The sequence below is a fragment of the Larus michahellis genome, chromosome 13, assembly GCF_964199755.1.
Source record: "Larus michahellis chromosome 13, bLarMic1.1, whole genome shotgun sequence".
In the NCBI taxonomy this organism is placed as follows: Eukaryota; Metazoa; Chordata; class Aves; order Charadriiformes; family Laridae; genus Larus; species Larus michahellis.
This window is the reverse complement of record NC_133908.1, coordinates 14,429,855-14,443,158: the sequence shown is the minus strand read 5'-3', so window position 1 is coordinate 14,443,158 and position 13,304 is coordinate 14,429,855. Positions and strand designations below refer to the sequence as shown.

The 13,304-nt window shown below is 62.7% G+C and overlaps 1 protein-coding gene across 2 annotated transcripts in view; it reads right to left on the bottom strand.

Moving 5' to 3' along the window:
• Window positions 1-5,530: 5,530 nt before the first annotated feature.
• SEZ6L (seizure related 6 homolog like) overlaps window positions 5,531-13,304 on the bottom strand; it is a 48,808-nt gene continuing 41,034 nt past the window's right edge. Inside the window, exons 10-17 of one of the 2 annotated variants that reach the window (XM_074606233.1) lie at window positions 11,199-11,395; window positions 9,767-9,961; window positions 9,464-9,655; window positions 9,040-9,234; window positions 8,276-8,308; window positions 8,018-8,132; window positions 7,666-7,768; window positions 5,531-7,342 (exon numbers count right to left, since the gene is read on the bottom strand). In XM_074606233.1, the coding sequence (XP_074462334.1) occupies window positions 7,313-7,342; window positions 7,666-7,768; window positions 8,018-8,132; window positions 8,276-8,308; window positions 9,040-9,234; window positions 9,464-9,655; window positions 9,767-9,961; window positions 11,199-11,395 (1,060 nt within the window). In that variant the 3' untranslated portion in view covers window positions 5,531-7,312. The remainder of the gene's footprint in view (window positions 7,343-7,665; window positions 7,769-8,017; window positions 8,133-8,275; window positions 8,309-9,039; window positions 9,235-9,463; window positions 9,656-9,766; window positions 9,962-11,198; window positions 11,396-13,304) is intronic. The other variant, XM_074606231.1, reaches the window with a different exon arrangement.

Below are 13,304 nucleotides of genomic sequence, written 5' to 3'. Positions count from 1 at the left end.
GGGGCCGGCAGCTTGCGGGCCCCGGGCGAGGCACCGCCCGCTCGCCCGCCCCCGCCCATCGCCGCGGCCTCGGGGCGGCGCGCCGCGCCCCCTCACCGCGCAGCCGGGCGGGGTTGCGGCACCCCGGGGTTGGGGGTCGGCTGGGAGAGGTGGGGGGGTGCTGGTCCCTAGGGGAGCATCCACCCCGGCTGCGGGCACCCCGGGACGGAGCGGGGCGGGGAACACGGGCCCCCGGGGCACAGGCGTCTGGGGCTGCAGCAGCGGGGATGCAGGAGGTGCAGAGGCACCGAGGGGGATGCAGGAGGACGTGCAGGGAAAACGGGCTCCGAGGATACAGGTGCTGGGGGCTGCAGCAGTCAGGATGCAGAGGATGCTGGCCCCGGGGGTTGCTGGCCCCAGGGGTGGGAGCACACAGGGATGCAGGCACCCGGGAGACAGGATACTGGTTCCAGGGACGCAGACTATTAGGGATGCAGCAGCTGGGATGTGCGGGATGCTGGCTCCAGGGGTGCAGGGAGTACTGGCTGCAGGGATGCAGGCACCTAGGGATGCAGCACCCGGGATGCAGGGATTGCTGGTCCCCAAGGATGCCTGCATCTGGTATGCAGGGGACAGGAGCATCCAGGGAGGCAGTGCCTGAGATGCAGCCAGCCAGGGATGCCTCAGCAAGGATGTGAGGGCGTGCTGCAGCACCTGAGGTGGGGGGAAGCTGCTCCCGGGGGTGCTGGCTGCCAGGATACAGGAGATGCTGTCCTGGGGGGCTGGGGGCACCTGGGATGCAGCCCCATGGATGCAGATGCCTGGGGAGGCAGCCCCCAGGGTTGTGGGCACTCCCAGGGGGTGGCAGAAGTGTCTGAGTGCCCCCACCCGCCCCCCAGCCAGTTCCTGCCCTTCCAGTTAGGAAGGTCCCTCGGATGGTAAATGACAACCTGTCTGCTGGCATCTCCTGTTCCCATTCCCGCTGCGCTGTGGCGCTTCCTCCCTCTGTCAGGGCTGAGGTTCCTGGGCCATAGGAGCTTCAGCTCCTGGAATTTCCCTTTGAGAGCCCACAGGCAGCGGGTGCAGGAGCTGCAATGCCCTGGCAGTGCCCGGCTGTGTCTAAGAGCAGCAGCTCAGCGCTTGGAGCAGACTGCGAGCGCAGCCAGCCCCACACACACTGGGCTCCAACCAGTTCAACCAGCCTGAGAGGGCTGACAAAACCTTCCCTTTCCAAGCTGACCTTGCACACATCCACGCTTTGGCCCTATGGAAAAGAGGAGAGCAGCTTTGCCAGTTGGCTGTAGAGGAAGTAAAATTTTTAGCAATTTGGGGTGTCCCTTATCAACTCAGGTGCTGGTGGAGGAACAGTTTGTCTTCAGCCTTGCTGCTGCCTGCTTCTTCCTTTTTTTCCTCCCCAGCCCTTTTCCCATTCACCTAAGGGAATACTGTCAAATCCGTGGGCCCCAAAATTCCAGCCCTCCCTCCACCGTTCCCATTGGTGCCGGATGAGCTGCCGTGTCGAGCTGAGAGTGGGCAGAGCCCGGGTGCGGGCAGAGCGCTGGCAGCGCTGCCCTGGCCCTGTGGCAGGGTGCCACGTGGAGCTGCGTGGGACACGTGTCACCGCTCCCAGCGCGGGGGAAGCCCTGCCTTGTTTCGCAGGTTCCCTGCGTGCTGCAGGTAGCCAGCCTGCCCGTCTGCCACCATCACGGCTCGAGCTGGGCTTTAGGAGTGAAAGAAGGGCTCTGCTCAGCCCCTCAGGTGTGTGTCCGTGCTCTGGAGCAACCTCATCCCCGGCTACTGCAGACCTAAGCAAGCCGCACCTTGTTTTCTGCCCTGTCACATTCTTGCCTCCTGTCTTCTCCTGTTGTTTCCCTGCTCCCACGAGCACATTCCCCATCCCAGCCCTCTCCCCGCTTTGCTCCTGCAGGGCCCTGGCAGCGCCGCATGTTGCCGGGTGAAAGGAGGGTGAGTTTATTCCTTCCTGCTCTTTCCCAGACCCTTCCCAGCCTCAGCCCGCACCTCCTGCCCGCTCTTGGCAGACGGCGCATCCTTCTGTCGGCAGCCACAGACTCTGCTGGCTCTCAGCGCTGGGCTCTGGACTCTCCCATCCTTTCTCCCCTCTGCCTGCCTTCTGCTCTCTGGCCTCTCCAGTCCCTGGTCCTCAGCTCCGCCGCTCGTCTCTTCTCCACAGGACGAGCTGTCCCTCTCTTCCCTCTGCCTTTGGGATGTCGCCTGGCTCTCTTCACCCTCCAGCGCAGCAACCCCCTTCTCAACACTTCATGCACTGCAGAAACCGATCTGCTGTGCAGCCTTCCACAGCTCGGAGAGCTTGGGGGAGAGAAGGGGCAAGGGGTCTGAGGGACGGGGGTCTCATCCTGACTCCCTGCTGTGCGTTTCCTCCAGTAATGCTAAGCCCGTAACATGCAGCACAGAGACACCCTGCACCACGCATGCCATGCGTGTCCCATGCTGAGGGTGCAGGGACCCAATGCCTCTGCCCTGTGCTCCTCTGGGGGGCTGGCTGCGAGGGTTAATCCTGCTGCCAGCGTCCTCTGCTCCTCAGGTCCCTCCTCTGCCCTATCAACTCCTCTCCTCCCGTTTGGCCCGGGTGATTCACCCAGCCGGGGAGCTCAGGGGAGATGTCATTGCTGTGAGTCAGGGCAGGGGCTGGGATGGCTCAGCTGGGATCCCCTGAAGCGCTGCAGGCTGGGGGGAGCGCCCCGAGCACCCACCCCGCAGCACTGCCTCTGCAGCCCCTGCTTCCACAGCGCCCAGGGATGCGGGATGCGGGATGGAGGGGCAGCTGCGGGATGGAGTGCTGCTGCTGGGGCAGAGCCTGGCCCCCCTGCTGGCACCTGGGCATCAGAAAGGGTCATTGGGCTCCGGGCAGGGACAGCAAGAGTCTGGCAGGGGACAAACAGTCAGCGAGAGCAGGCTCAGGAACCGTTACACAGCAGAAAGGCTGGGAGCAGCCCTGGGATGCGCTTGGCATGGCTCTGCCAGCGACACCCGGCTCAGGAACTGTTACACAGCAGAAGGGCTGGGAGCAGCCCTGGGAAGTGCTTGGCATGGCTCTGCCAGCGACACCCTGGCAGGAGCCCTGTCTGCGTGGCAGCCTCCTGGCTCCGGTGATTCCTTCTCCCTTTTCCTGAGCTCCTGGGGCAGACACCGCCCGGTGTCCTCCCCGAGCCTCTGCCAGGACTCGGCTGCAGCCAAAACTGCGCTCGTGTTCTGCCAAGGCCAGGATTTCCCGGAGCGTTTAGGCTGGAGCTGGGATGGTGCTCCCGGAGGGGCCGTCCCTGTGCTCCCCGAGCCGAGGAGACCCGCACCACGCAGGATCCTGTTCCCCGAGTCCCTGCCAGAGCAGCTTGTGCCCAGGCAACGTGCAGGATGCTCTGAGCATGGCTTTATCACGCAGCCCTGCACCCCTCCCTCAGCGTTTCTGCCTCTGGGTGCTGCTCTGCGGCCGGTGGCCCCCCAGCTCTTTGCTCTTTAGTCGTATTCCACCCTGCTGCTATTTTCCGACTCTGCACTGGAGGATGCCAGCACCAGCCCCAGGGCTGTGTCACCACTGACACCAGTGACCGTGGGCACTCGGTGGCCGGTTCCAGCCTCCTGGCGCTGAGCAAAGCCCTTAGCAGAGCCAAGGGGCTGGGGGCCAGCTGCTGCCCCAGCTCTCCATCCCCGGCACGGCTCCCCAAAACCGGCTTTTTGTTCCTGCTGAAAAATAACCCCACGATCAGGGAAGGAGCAGGAACGCAGCCAGCAAACGGCTGCGTGAAATCCTGCTAGGGAGCGCAAGCCCCCTGCGCCGGGGCAGAGCATCCCCTGGGGCTGGGCAGGGATGCTCTGCCTCACCGCCCTGCGACGCGGCTGGAGAGGAGGTGAGGTGTCCCCGAGCTCGGGTGGGTGGGCACGGGGGTCCTTCGGCTACATGACTGCCGGGGGACAAGCACGTTGCGTCCTCCCGCTCGGGCTCTCCGCAGGGGAGAGGCGGGGAATGGCTGTGGCTGCTGCGCCCAGACAAAGCTTAATCCACAGCACAAAGCGTGAGGCCAGAGATTGGCTCCCGCTTTACGTCACCGAGGAAGAATGGCAGCATAAAGACATTTTTTCCCCCCCCCCCCTTCATTTTAATTCTCTTGCAATCTCTGTCCAAAAATAACCCAAGCTTCCTCCCCCGGGAATACTCCACATCAGAGCCTTGGCTCCTTCGCCCCCCGCCCAGTGCATTAGCCTGACAGCTGCTACATGAAGCTATTATCTTGTGTCGCATCATAACCTTTTTTAAAAGCACATTTTCAGAGTGCAGGATTATTTTATTGTTTTGTGCGGGGAGGTGCAGGGATGCACAGGAGGCCCCGGGTTTCCTGGCAGGGCAGCGGATGCTCCAAGAGAGGGCATTTCCCAGGGTGCTGGGTGGGATCCTCATCCCCATCCCTCCCCACTGGCCATTGTCAGGGTAACCTGGCACTCTGCAGGTGTCGGGAAACGGTATTTAACCCGGCATTTCACAGTGGCCCTGCTCCTTGGCAAGGTGGCGACATCCGCCACCCTGCCACCATGCTCCCGGATAGCAGGAACCTGTCCCGCAGGCACCCGGGGGTCCCCCCGGGCAGGACCCTGCCCTGCACGCTCCTGATGCTTTTCATCCTCCCCACTCCCCAGGCACGTGCCAGGGCCCGGCTGGCTCCTGAAGGGATGCTCGGGGGGGAAAACTCCTGTGGGCAAGGGGCAGGGACAAGCCCCCGCTGGAGCCGGGCGTGGAGAGGCTCCCGGGGAGACACAAAGGGATTTTTCCCACCCAGCTGCAAGATCTTCCCGAGCCGTGCCAGACAGCGTGGAGCTGTACGGGGGGCAGGCAAGGGTTTTGGGGAGCTACCCTGCCCCAGCTGCCACGTGCCCCATAGGAGCTGCCGTGTGACAGCCACAGGTCATCGGGCAGCCATCGGCGAGCGGGGCACAGGCAGGATGGGTCCCCAGAGGCCCCCTGCTCTGCGGGGCTGTGCTAGCAGGGCTCCCCCAAACCTTCTGCGCATCCTCTGTGACATGGCCATGGGTGTCCAAAGGTGTCCCAGTGCCTCGGGGCAGGACCCAGACCCTCACCCAGCCCACGGGGCATCACTGCTGGGCTGGCACGGGCAGTGCTCCGGGAAGGGATAAGGCTGGGTTTGTGGCAGGGGGGGAGCTGGTGTTGGGTCCCACAGGGCGTCCAGTGGAGGAAAGATGTCCCCAGGGCCATGCCACCTCACCCTGTGTCCCAGCAGTGCTTGGCCAACTCCCTCCCACGGGAGCAGGAGGGACCCCATGGGGTTGCACCAGGGCAGGATCTGGCCCCTGGAAGCCACATTCAGAGCCAAGGCAAAGGCACCGGGTCACCGTCCCGCAGCGAGGCGTGCGATGTCCCCAGCGCTCACCCTCTCTTGCAGCGCCGCAGCCCCTGCAGCCGGCCGCGCCGTGGGCCTGCCTGCCGTTCAGGTCTCTGCAAACTTATTTCAGGCATTTAAAAATACAGAGCAATTTGTATTGAGGTTATAGTGAACGCTAGAGCTTCCCACGGAAGTATTTTATCATGTTCAAAAATATTTAATCCCAGCAATTTTCACATTGTTCTTATAAAAACAGACATGTATGAAGGGAAATGAAATGCTTAGTACATTTTTGGCACATTTTTTTTCTTTTTTTTTTTTTTTTTTTTTAACCTTTACAAATTACAAACACACATTCATTGTTTTTAAAGGAAAAAAACTAAGTCTCAGCTGTACACTGCAGAGATGCACTAACCATCCCGAAACTAAACCAGCCTCCCGTGGTTACAATTGCAGTTCTACAAGGACAAAAGAAAGACACCAGCAGCCAAGGACACGTCGGCGGCTTCTCTCTCCCCCCCGCCCCCAGAGCCTGGCTGGAGGGGTGGCAGCGCGGAGGAGAAGATGGCCCTTTTGGGGGTCTGTGTCCCCACAGAGTGGGACCAGCCCCGCCAGTGTCCGGCTCTGGCAGAGGTGAAGGCAGCGAAGGCGCGCAGGGGATGCTGAGGCTCGAACTGGGTTTCGCTTGGGGTGGGACCAGCTTTGATGGGCTGATTTCTGCCTGTTTTGCTCCCCCCCGGGCTGGTCGCCCACGCTGGAGCCCGGCCACGCTGTCTACTTGCCTTTCCTTCCCCAGTACATCTCCACCTTCATCCCCTTGTCCATCCCCTGCCCAGCAAGGTGCCAGTCCCGGGGGGGTTTGGGTGGGAGCTGCAGACGCAGGGGGGGTCTGGGCAGGGCTGCGATGCCCCCATCCCTGCCCGGTGCTGTGCCAGCACGGCTGCCCGCACACCGGGGCGGGTGCTGGACCCTCCTGCGGCCAAGGGGATCTCGGCAGCTGGCAGGAGCGGTGGCAGGGAGCCCAGTCCGTCCTGCTTACCCTGAGATGCTACCGGGGGGGGAAAAGGGGCGACCTCTGGCCATTAGCGGGACCGGGGTTTTCCTGGCAAGGGTGACGGTAAGTGTTATGAAAGAGGAATGACTGGTGTGAGCAAAGGGATGCCGGCCGCTCCGCTCCCTGTGCCCAGGGAGGCTTCCCATGGCTCCCAGGCTGGGGCGGGGTGTGGGGGGGTCGCTGGTTAATGCTTCTCCGTAAAGCTGCAAGTCCTGGTTTGCTGCCTCTCCAGCATCCAAAGCAAAGCGGGAAAAGAAAGCGGGATGTACCTGGTGCGTGCCGGGCTGTCCCCTGCTCCCCGGGCACGGCCAGCGGGGCTCCGCACCGGCCGGCAGCTTTCCTGAGCCACAGTCCGCTTCCCCGCAGCGAGGACTGTCCCTGCACCCATGGCACACAAGACCCTGAGCCCCCAGCTGCGGCTCCCACTGGGGGCGAGGGGAACCGGGAGCTGCGGGATGGGGAGGGCAGGACCCTGCGGCAAACCCTGCGCCTACCTCAGCTCCCAGCAATCAACTGCAGGCTCTTGCAATGGAGACATTTTTAATTTTTAACAACATCAGAAACCGCAAAAATCCCCCTGCGTGTGCGTGGGCAGTGCTGGGGGATGTGCCACCGCGCGGGGGCGGGGGACACAGCGGGTACCCCCACGTCATCCCGGCCCTCGCCGGGACCCAGCTCTGCCCCAGCTCCCGCTGCTGCCTGCGCCCGGGGCTCCGCAGCACACCTATCGCAGTTTAAATAGAATAAATACAGTGAAGAAAACAGTAAAATCTTCAATAAAGAGGCAAAAGGAAAGACAACAGCAGGTCCAGGGGTCCAACCAAACTCCACGTGGTCTCTGGATTAGTTACTGAGGAAGTTCTATGAGAGCACATTAAGTTCGCAGCCGGAGACTCTCTTACCGCTGTCCTTATATCGAAACTTCGTATTCTCTCGTTTCCTGAAAAGCAGGAAAAGCCAGTTGAGGGCAGCAGCTGCGTTTCAGGATAATTCCCCATTCCCGGGCGGCAAGAGAGGCCCTGGGCGTTGTTTTGCTCTCGCGGAAATGGTGCCCTCCCAGCCTGGACCCTCAGCCCCCTCTGCCTCCCCCGACTGCTGGAGCCCCCCCAGCCCCTCTGGAGACGCAGACAGGGACGGAGCCTCCCGTTACTCTGTGCGCCCACATCAGGACGGCTTGACTCATCCTATTGCCACACGCCCGGCAAAACCCCCGCTTCCCCGTCAGGACGGTCCCCAGGGAGGCAAGCGCGCAGCAGGACTCACCCCTGTCTCATAAATCGGGTTGTCGAACTCCGTTTCTACCGTGATCTGGCTGTAGGGGTGGGAGTACATGAGGGGCAGGCGGAGGCTGGAGTAGTACCGACACCTGCGGGGGAGACGCCGGAGTCACTGGGCTGCACGGCACCACCCCAGAGCAAAGCACGGCCAGCCCCGTCCTCCCAAGTCCCCCCCATCCCAGCTCCCCACCGGCGCCCTAGGGAGCCCGGAGCGGGAGCTCGGTGCCCGGCTCCCCCGGACGGTGCCTGGGGCGTGTGGCCAGCGAGGGCACGGCGATGCTGAGCCACATCACCATGGGGGTCTGCCACCGGCCCCCCCGCCCATCTGCAAGCCCAACCTTGTGAGATAGATGTAGGCTCCTCCCAGCAGCAGGGAGATGATCAGCACCGGGATGAATATGGCTAAGGCCATATTTCCCCCCTCGAGCGATGTCTCTGCAGCAGCTTCTGCTACTAAAAGGACAGGATCTGTTATGGTGGCATTTGCAAGCACCTTGTGATCCCCCCTGTGCCCCTGCTCCCCCACTCCCTCCTCCCGGGCTCCACGCAGGCTCCGGCTGAGGGCCGCGCGCGGGGCTCAAACGCATGTCACTCACCTTCCAGAGCATGTTCAAAGCTGTCTTGATTCACTGGAAGAGAAATGGAGAGTTACCGGTATGTAACTGGGTTTGACTGGGTGCCGGCAGCTGTTGGCTGCGCGGGCAGCCCAGGCCCGGGGTCTCCCTGCCCCGTTTGGCCCCAAGCCACGCTGCAAACTTGTGGTTTTTAATAAACTCTCTGTCTCTGTAAGCGATGGCATGGGACTGAGCGGGCTGGGCAAGCGAGACACCGGCAGGACGGCTCTGCCTGGGGCGGTGGTACCCTCCAGAGAGCCCTGTTCCCCAAGAGACAAGGTCTCCACGTAGTCCCATTAAGTAGTAATTAAGAACAATTCCTCCCTGAAGCTTAGTGGCGATGGGAGGACTGTCCTGTGCCCAGAAAGTGCACTAAACCCTTATTTATCCCAGTGCCCAGGGCGTTCCCCGGGGCTGAGCTCTCCCATCTCAGTGGGTCCCCAAGGAGAGCATCCCTGCCGAGCCTGGGCAAACCACTATGGGAAGCAACAAAGCAAGGAAAGCAGATGACGCCCTGCATGGCCCACACCATCAGCATGGTGGCCGGAAGGTTTGCTCCCCCTCCCCGGGTCACCAGAGCTCGCTCAGCACAAATCCAGAAAAGCACCCAGGTTTCAGATGAGTTTCACTCCCAGCTAGAGAACCGCCGGGAGTCTGCAGCCAGACAAAGGTCCCTGGGCTGGCCCGGGTTGGGGACCGAGGCTGTGGCTGCCCCCATGTCCCCCCCAGCCACCCCACGCCGTTACCTTTGCAGATGGGCAGGGGTCCGCTCCAGTGGGACGGCTGGCCCAGGATGCATTTGATGGTAACTTCCCCCATGAGCTCAAAGCCCTCATAGCACATGAACGTCAGGGACTCTCCTGGCAAGTAGAGGCGCTTATAAAGTATTTGGTAGCCGTTTTCTGGCAGTCCTGGGTTATCGCAGGCCAGCGACTCCTCGGCTGAAAGGGAACACATCCCGGGGTGAGCCCCAGGGCTTGGACTGCCGAGGGAGAGAAGGAGCCTGGGAGGCAGCGGGCAAGCACCTGAGATCTCACCCCATCCCGCTTTCACGTAGCTCAAAGCTCTGCCCCACCCCGCGAAGCTAGGGAAGGTCTCGTCTGCAGGAAAGGGCTTCCCAGGACCCCTCGAGCAGAGGAGCCGGGCTGCGGGAGGGCAGGAGGAACTTACAGACGCAGTGCGGGAGCCGCGAGGTCCAGATGGGCGTCCCCGTCTCGCGGCTGTAGCAGGTCAGCAGAGAGCTGCCCTCCAGCACAAAGCCGGGGTTGCAGGTGTACTGGATGGTGGTCCCCACCAGCAGCACCGGGTCGGAGATGAGGCGGGTCGAGTGCTCCACCTCCCCCGGGTCCGTGCAGTACATAACTGGGGAAAAGAAGGCGTCTGAGTGGGGCAGCGGGGACCAGCAGCTGTTAAAAACTGGTGTGGGTCACCGGAATGCGATGGGGACAGCAGCACGTTGCTCGGGGCACTTACTCTTTTCGCAGAAGGGGGGGTCGCTGCTCCAGCTGAGGTCCCACTGGCAGGTGAGGGTGTCACTCCCCACGATATCGTAGCCCGGGTCGCACTGGTAGGTGATCTTGGCCCCTCTCACCAGCTCCGTGTGCGACGTGGTCTTCCAGCCGTTCTGGATCTCGGGCAGGTCGGAGCAGGAGTCGTTGCGGGACACCTCTGCAGCCAAGAGAGATGCTGACCGTCACCCACCGAGCGAGACTCCACGGCGCAGCCCTCCGCGGAGCCACCGCACGTGGACACACGGCTCGTCACCGAATGCCTGTCGCTCCCCGAGAGCTCTCCAGCCCCATGCACCACAAACAGCAGGGCCACAGCTGGCAGCACTGTCCACGGGTGGCATCCCCGGGCAGAGGGAAGGGGCAGCAGTGGGTAACGGGGGCTCTTTGAAGCCTCCCCAGCCCTGACCCTAAAACCAGGCGGAGAGCTGTGCTGATGAAAACAGGGCACTACCTTTGCTGGGGTCAGGACAAAAGGAGCAACCCGGGAACACCAGGCTGAGCTCTGGCTGCAGGCGCAGGAGAGGAGCAGTCCTGCTCCTCAGATGCCGCGGTCACGGCATGCCTGGTTTGCTCCGGTGAGGGGTTTCTGCCCTGCTCCCCCCAGCCCCGTGCCCACCAAACGCTGTGCCCAGCGCCAAGCGTGCGCTGCAGTGCACCCGGGATGGGACCTGCAGCCTCACAGGTGATCTGCATTGCAGCTTGCTCTCTGTTTGTCCTAGCCAGAGCTGTCAGCAATGGAAAGAAAACACGCTTGGAAGAAGTCTGGCAGGGGAAGACGGGTCAGAGGAGAGGCAGGCAGCAAGGCCGCAGGCAGCCGCGGGGAAGAAGCGCCCTTCCCAGTCCTTGTGCCTTCCTTGGGCATCAGCCGCCCCGGTCTAGCAGACATGGCTGTACCGAAGGACGATGTGAACAGACATCTCCAGACGTAGTCTAAGCCTCTCTGGAGCAAGGAGCTGTGAGCCGGGAATATCCATCTCAGGAGCCCACCTGGGGACTGGCTTCCGTGACCTCTCCTAGGAGGACACTTCGCTGCAGTGCCTCAGTACCATCAGCTTCATGCCTGACGGAGTGTGCGTGGCGGGGATCCTGCAACCCTGTTTCCAGCAATTTCTTTCCCTGTTCTGCTTTGCAGACCGGGGCTAACAGGGACCGAAAATGCCACTGCCTTCTTGCCAGCCTGGAAGAGGGGAGGCATACGGGGACACCCCAGAACTGACTGACCCAGAGACTTGCAGTGGGGCTGGGGGGTTCTGCAGGAACTCGGTGGGATGTGGAGAGGAGTCACATTCTCCTTGCTTCCAAACCTGGCACCTGGACAACCTGGTCCGGCTGTGTCATGGTCCCCACCTGCACTGCAGTGGCAGGGGAGGCACCCAGCACCCCGCTCTCCCTACCTATGTAGTTCATGATGAATCCTTGCCCCTTCCCAAAGATGAGCCCGGCAGGATCTGAGTGGAACTGGATGGTGAGGTCGGGGCTGGAGGAGTAGAGCTTCTGGGGACCGCTGCTGCCGACGTACTGCCCCAGGATGCGGGCGGTGAGCTCGTCCCCATCATAAATGGTGAGGATGTCGCTGTTGGTGAGGTTCAGGCTGGAAAGGAGAGCTTGGTTAGAGAGCAGCTTGGGCAGGGAGCCCAGGCAGGACACGACAGTGTCGGGCTTAAGGAGCAGCCGGGTGGCGACCTGCCCCGGCGCTGCAGTGCAGCGAACCTGCCTCGCGTCCCGTCCCCATCCCTGTCCCTGTCCCCGTCCCCATCCCCAGGGAGGCTGGGCAAGCACGGTGATGCTGGCCTGTCCTGGGTGGGTCAGCGGTGCTGGGGGGCAAACGGCAGCCCCATAACTCGCCCAGGCTCCCTCCTCCCCGCCGGCAGCGGTGGGTGGCTCGGGAGGGAGCGAGCCCTCGCCCGCCGCCCCGAATGCCGGGGAGGTGCCGGCGGCTCCGTGGGGCAGGGCGGCCCCAAGCTCCGCGGTGGGGTGACACCAGCTTCACCAGACCCTGCCCCACGGCGTGGAAAAGCCCAGCCCCACGGCGGCTGTGTCCCCCCCCGCCCGCCTCTTCACGCGTTGCTGCAGCGCCGGTGGCCGCGGCCAGCAGAGAGCAGTGGCGGCCCGCGGATGGCGCAGGGAAGCGGAGCGGGGAGGGCTGGCGTCCTGCCGGGCGGGCAGGGCAGGCAGGGCAGGCAGCAAACCCTGCTCCAGAGCCAGCGCCAGCACCGGCAGCAGCCTCCATCCACCCCCGTTGCAGCAGGGATGCGGCTGCCCCCCGGCCGGGAGGGGACAAGGGACTCTCTCCTCGCTCCCAAGCAAAGGGCAGGCAAATGGGCTGCGCATCCCCGGGGGAAATATTGCTCCGGGGCTGCCATCCCTGCTGCCAGGCTGTTTCTTTTGCCTCTGCAGCCCCTGCAAGCCCCCACCGCTGGCTGCCTGCTCGGTGCTGGTAGCGGTAGCGTGGGTGAACCGATGGGATCAACCCCAAGGATGGGCACAGGCATCACCTTCCCCTGCTTGCCACCCTGCCTCATCCTGCGTGCCAGCGTGGCTCACCAGTGCTGGGGAGCATGGCCAGCACCCAGCACTCTGCTAGCGGGCGTCTCAGGAAGGGCAGCAAGGGCTTGGGGCAGGGACACCACGTCCTGCCCTTCCCCATGGGGGAGAGGGGCAGGGGGAGAGCACCAGGGTGCTCCCAGCCCCACAGGAGGAGCCTCCACCATGTTAGAGGCTTGAAGTAACTTTCCCAGCCAAGCCTGCACTCCTGCGCACGGGGGAGGATCCGGCTGGCTGTACGTGCTCAGTACCCGTGGGCCCAGGAGACACTCGGTCACTGCGGCACCCCTGCCCTGCGCATCTAATTCAGCCTTGTTTGGAGACGCCTGAGCTGATCCCCAAACGTTTTATTAAGAATGTTCCTGGAAGGCGCCCAGCTAATCCCCGTGGCAAGCTGACATTTGTAGTAAATCTCTGCTCTCTGTCAAACATGATTTTCTCAGTGACATTTATGTCTGATGACTTCAAATCACTTGGCCTCCAGTTCTGCTCAGCCCGAGCACCCACAAAGCCAGGAGAGGTGCACTGGGAGCTCCGACTTGTTACTGTAGAAAAAGCTTTAAAATCCTTATGACTCTAAGCCCTACTTGAAACATGCCCTCCTCTTGAAAACCCAAAATAGCATTGAAGGAGATTCCCTTTGCATCGGCAGCATTATCACGCCAAGGGCCTCCAGCCTGGCATCAAATCCCCTACCCCTCTAACCCCCGGCACGTGCAGTGAGTGCTGCGGTGCCTGCTCCCCGCTGCTTTCTGTGCCGTGTCGCTGAATGGCACAGGAGTGGGCTGGCTGTCAGGAGGGGAACGGACACATTTTGTGAAGACAGGTTGGTCCCACAAGGAAAAGAAGGCAGGGCACAGGACTGAGGGCCGGGCAGAGCCTCCCCCTGCCCCTTGCCCTCCCTTAGGCATCCTGGTACTGCCTGTATCCCATTCAGCCCAAAGACCAAGCCGAGG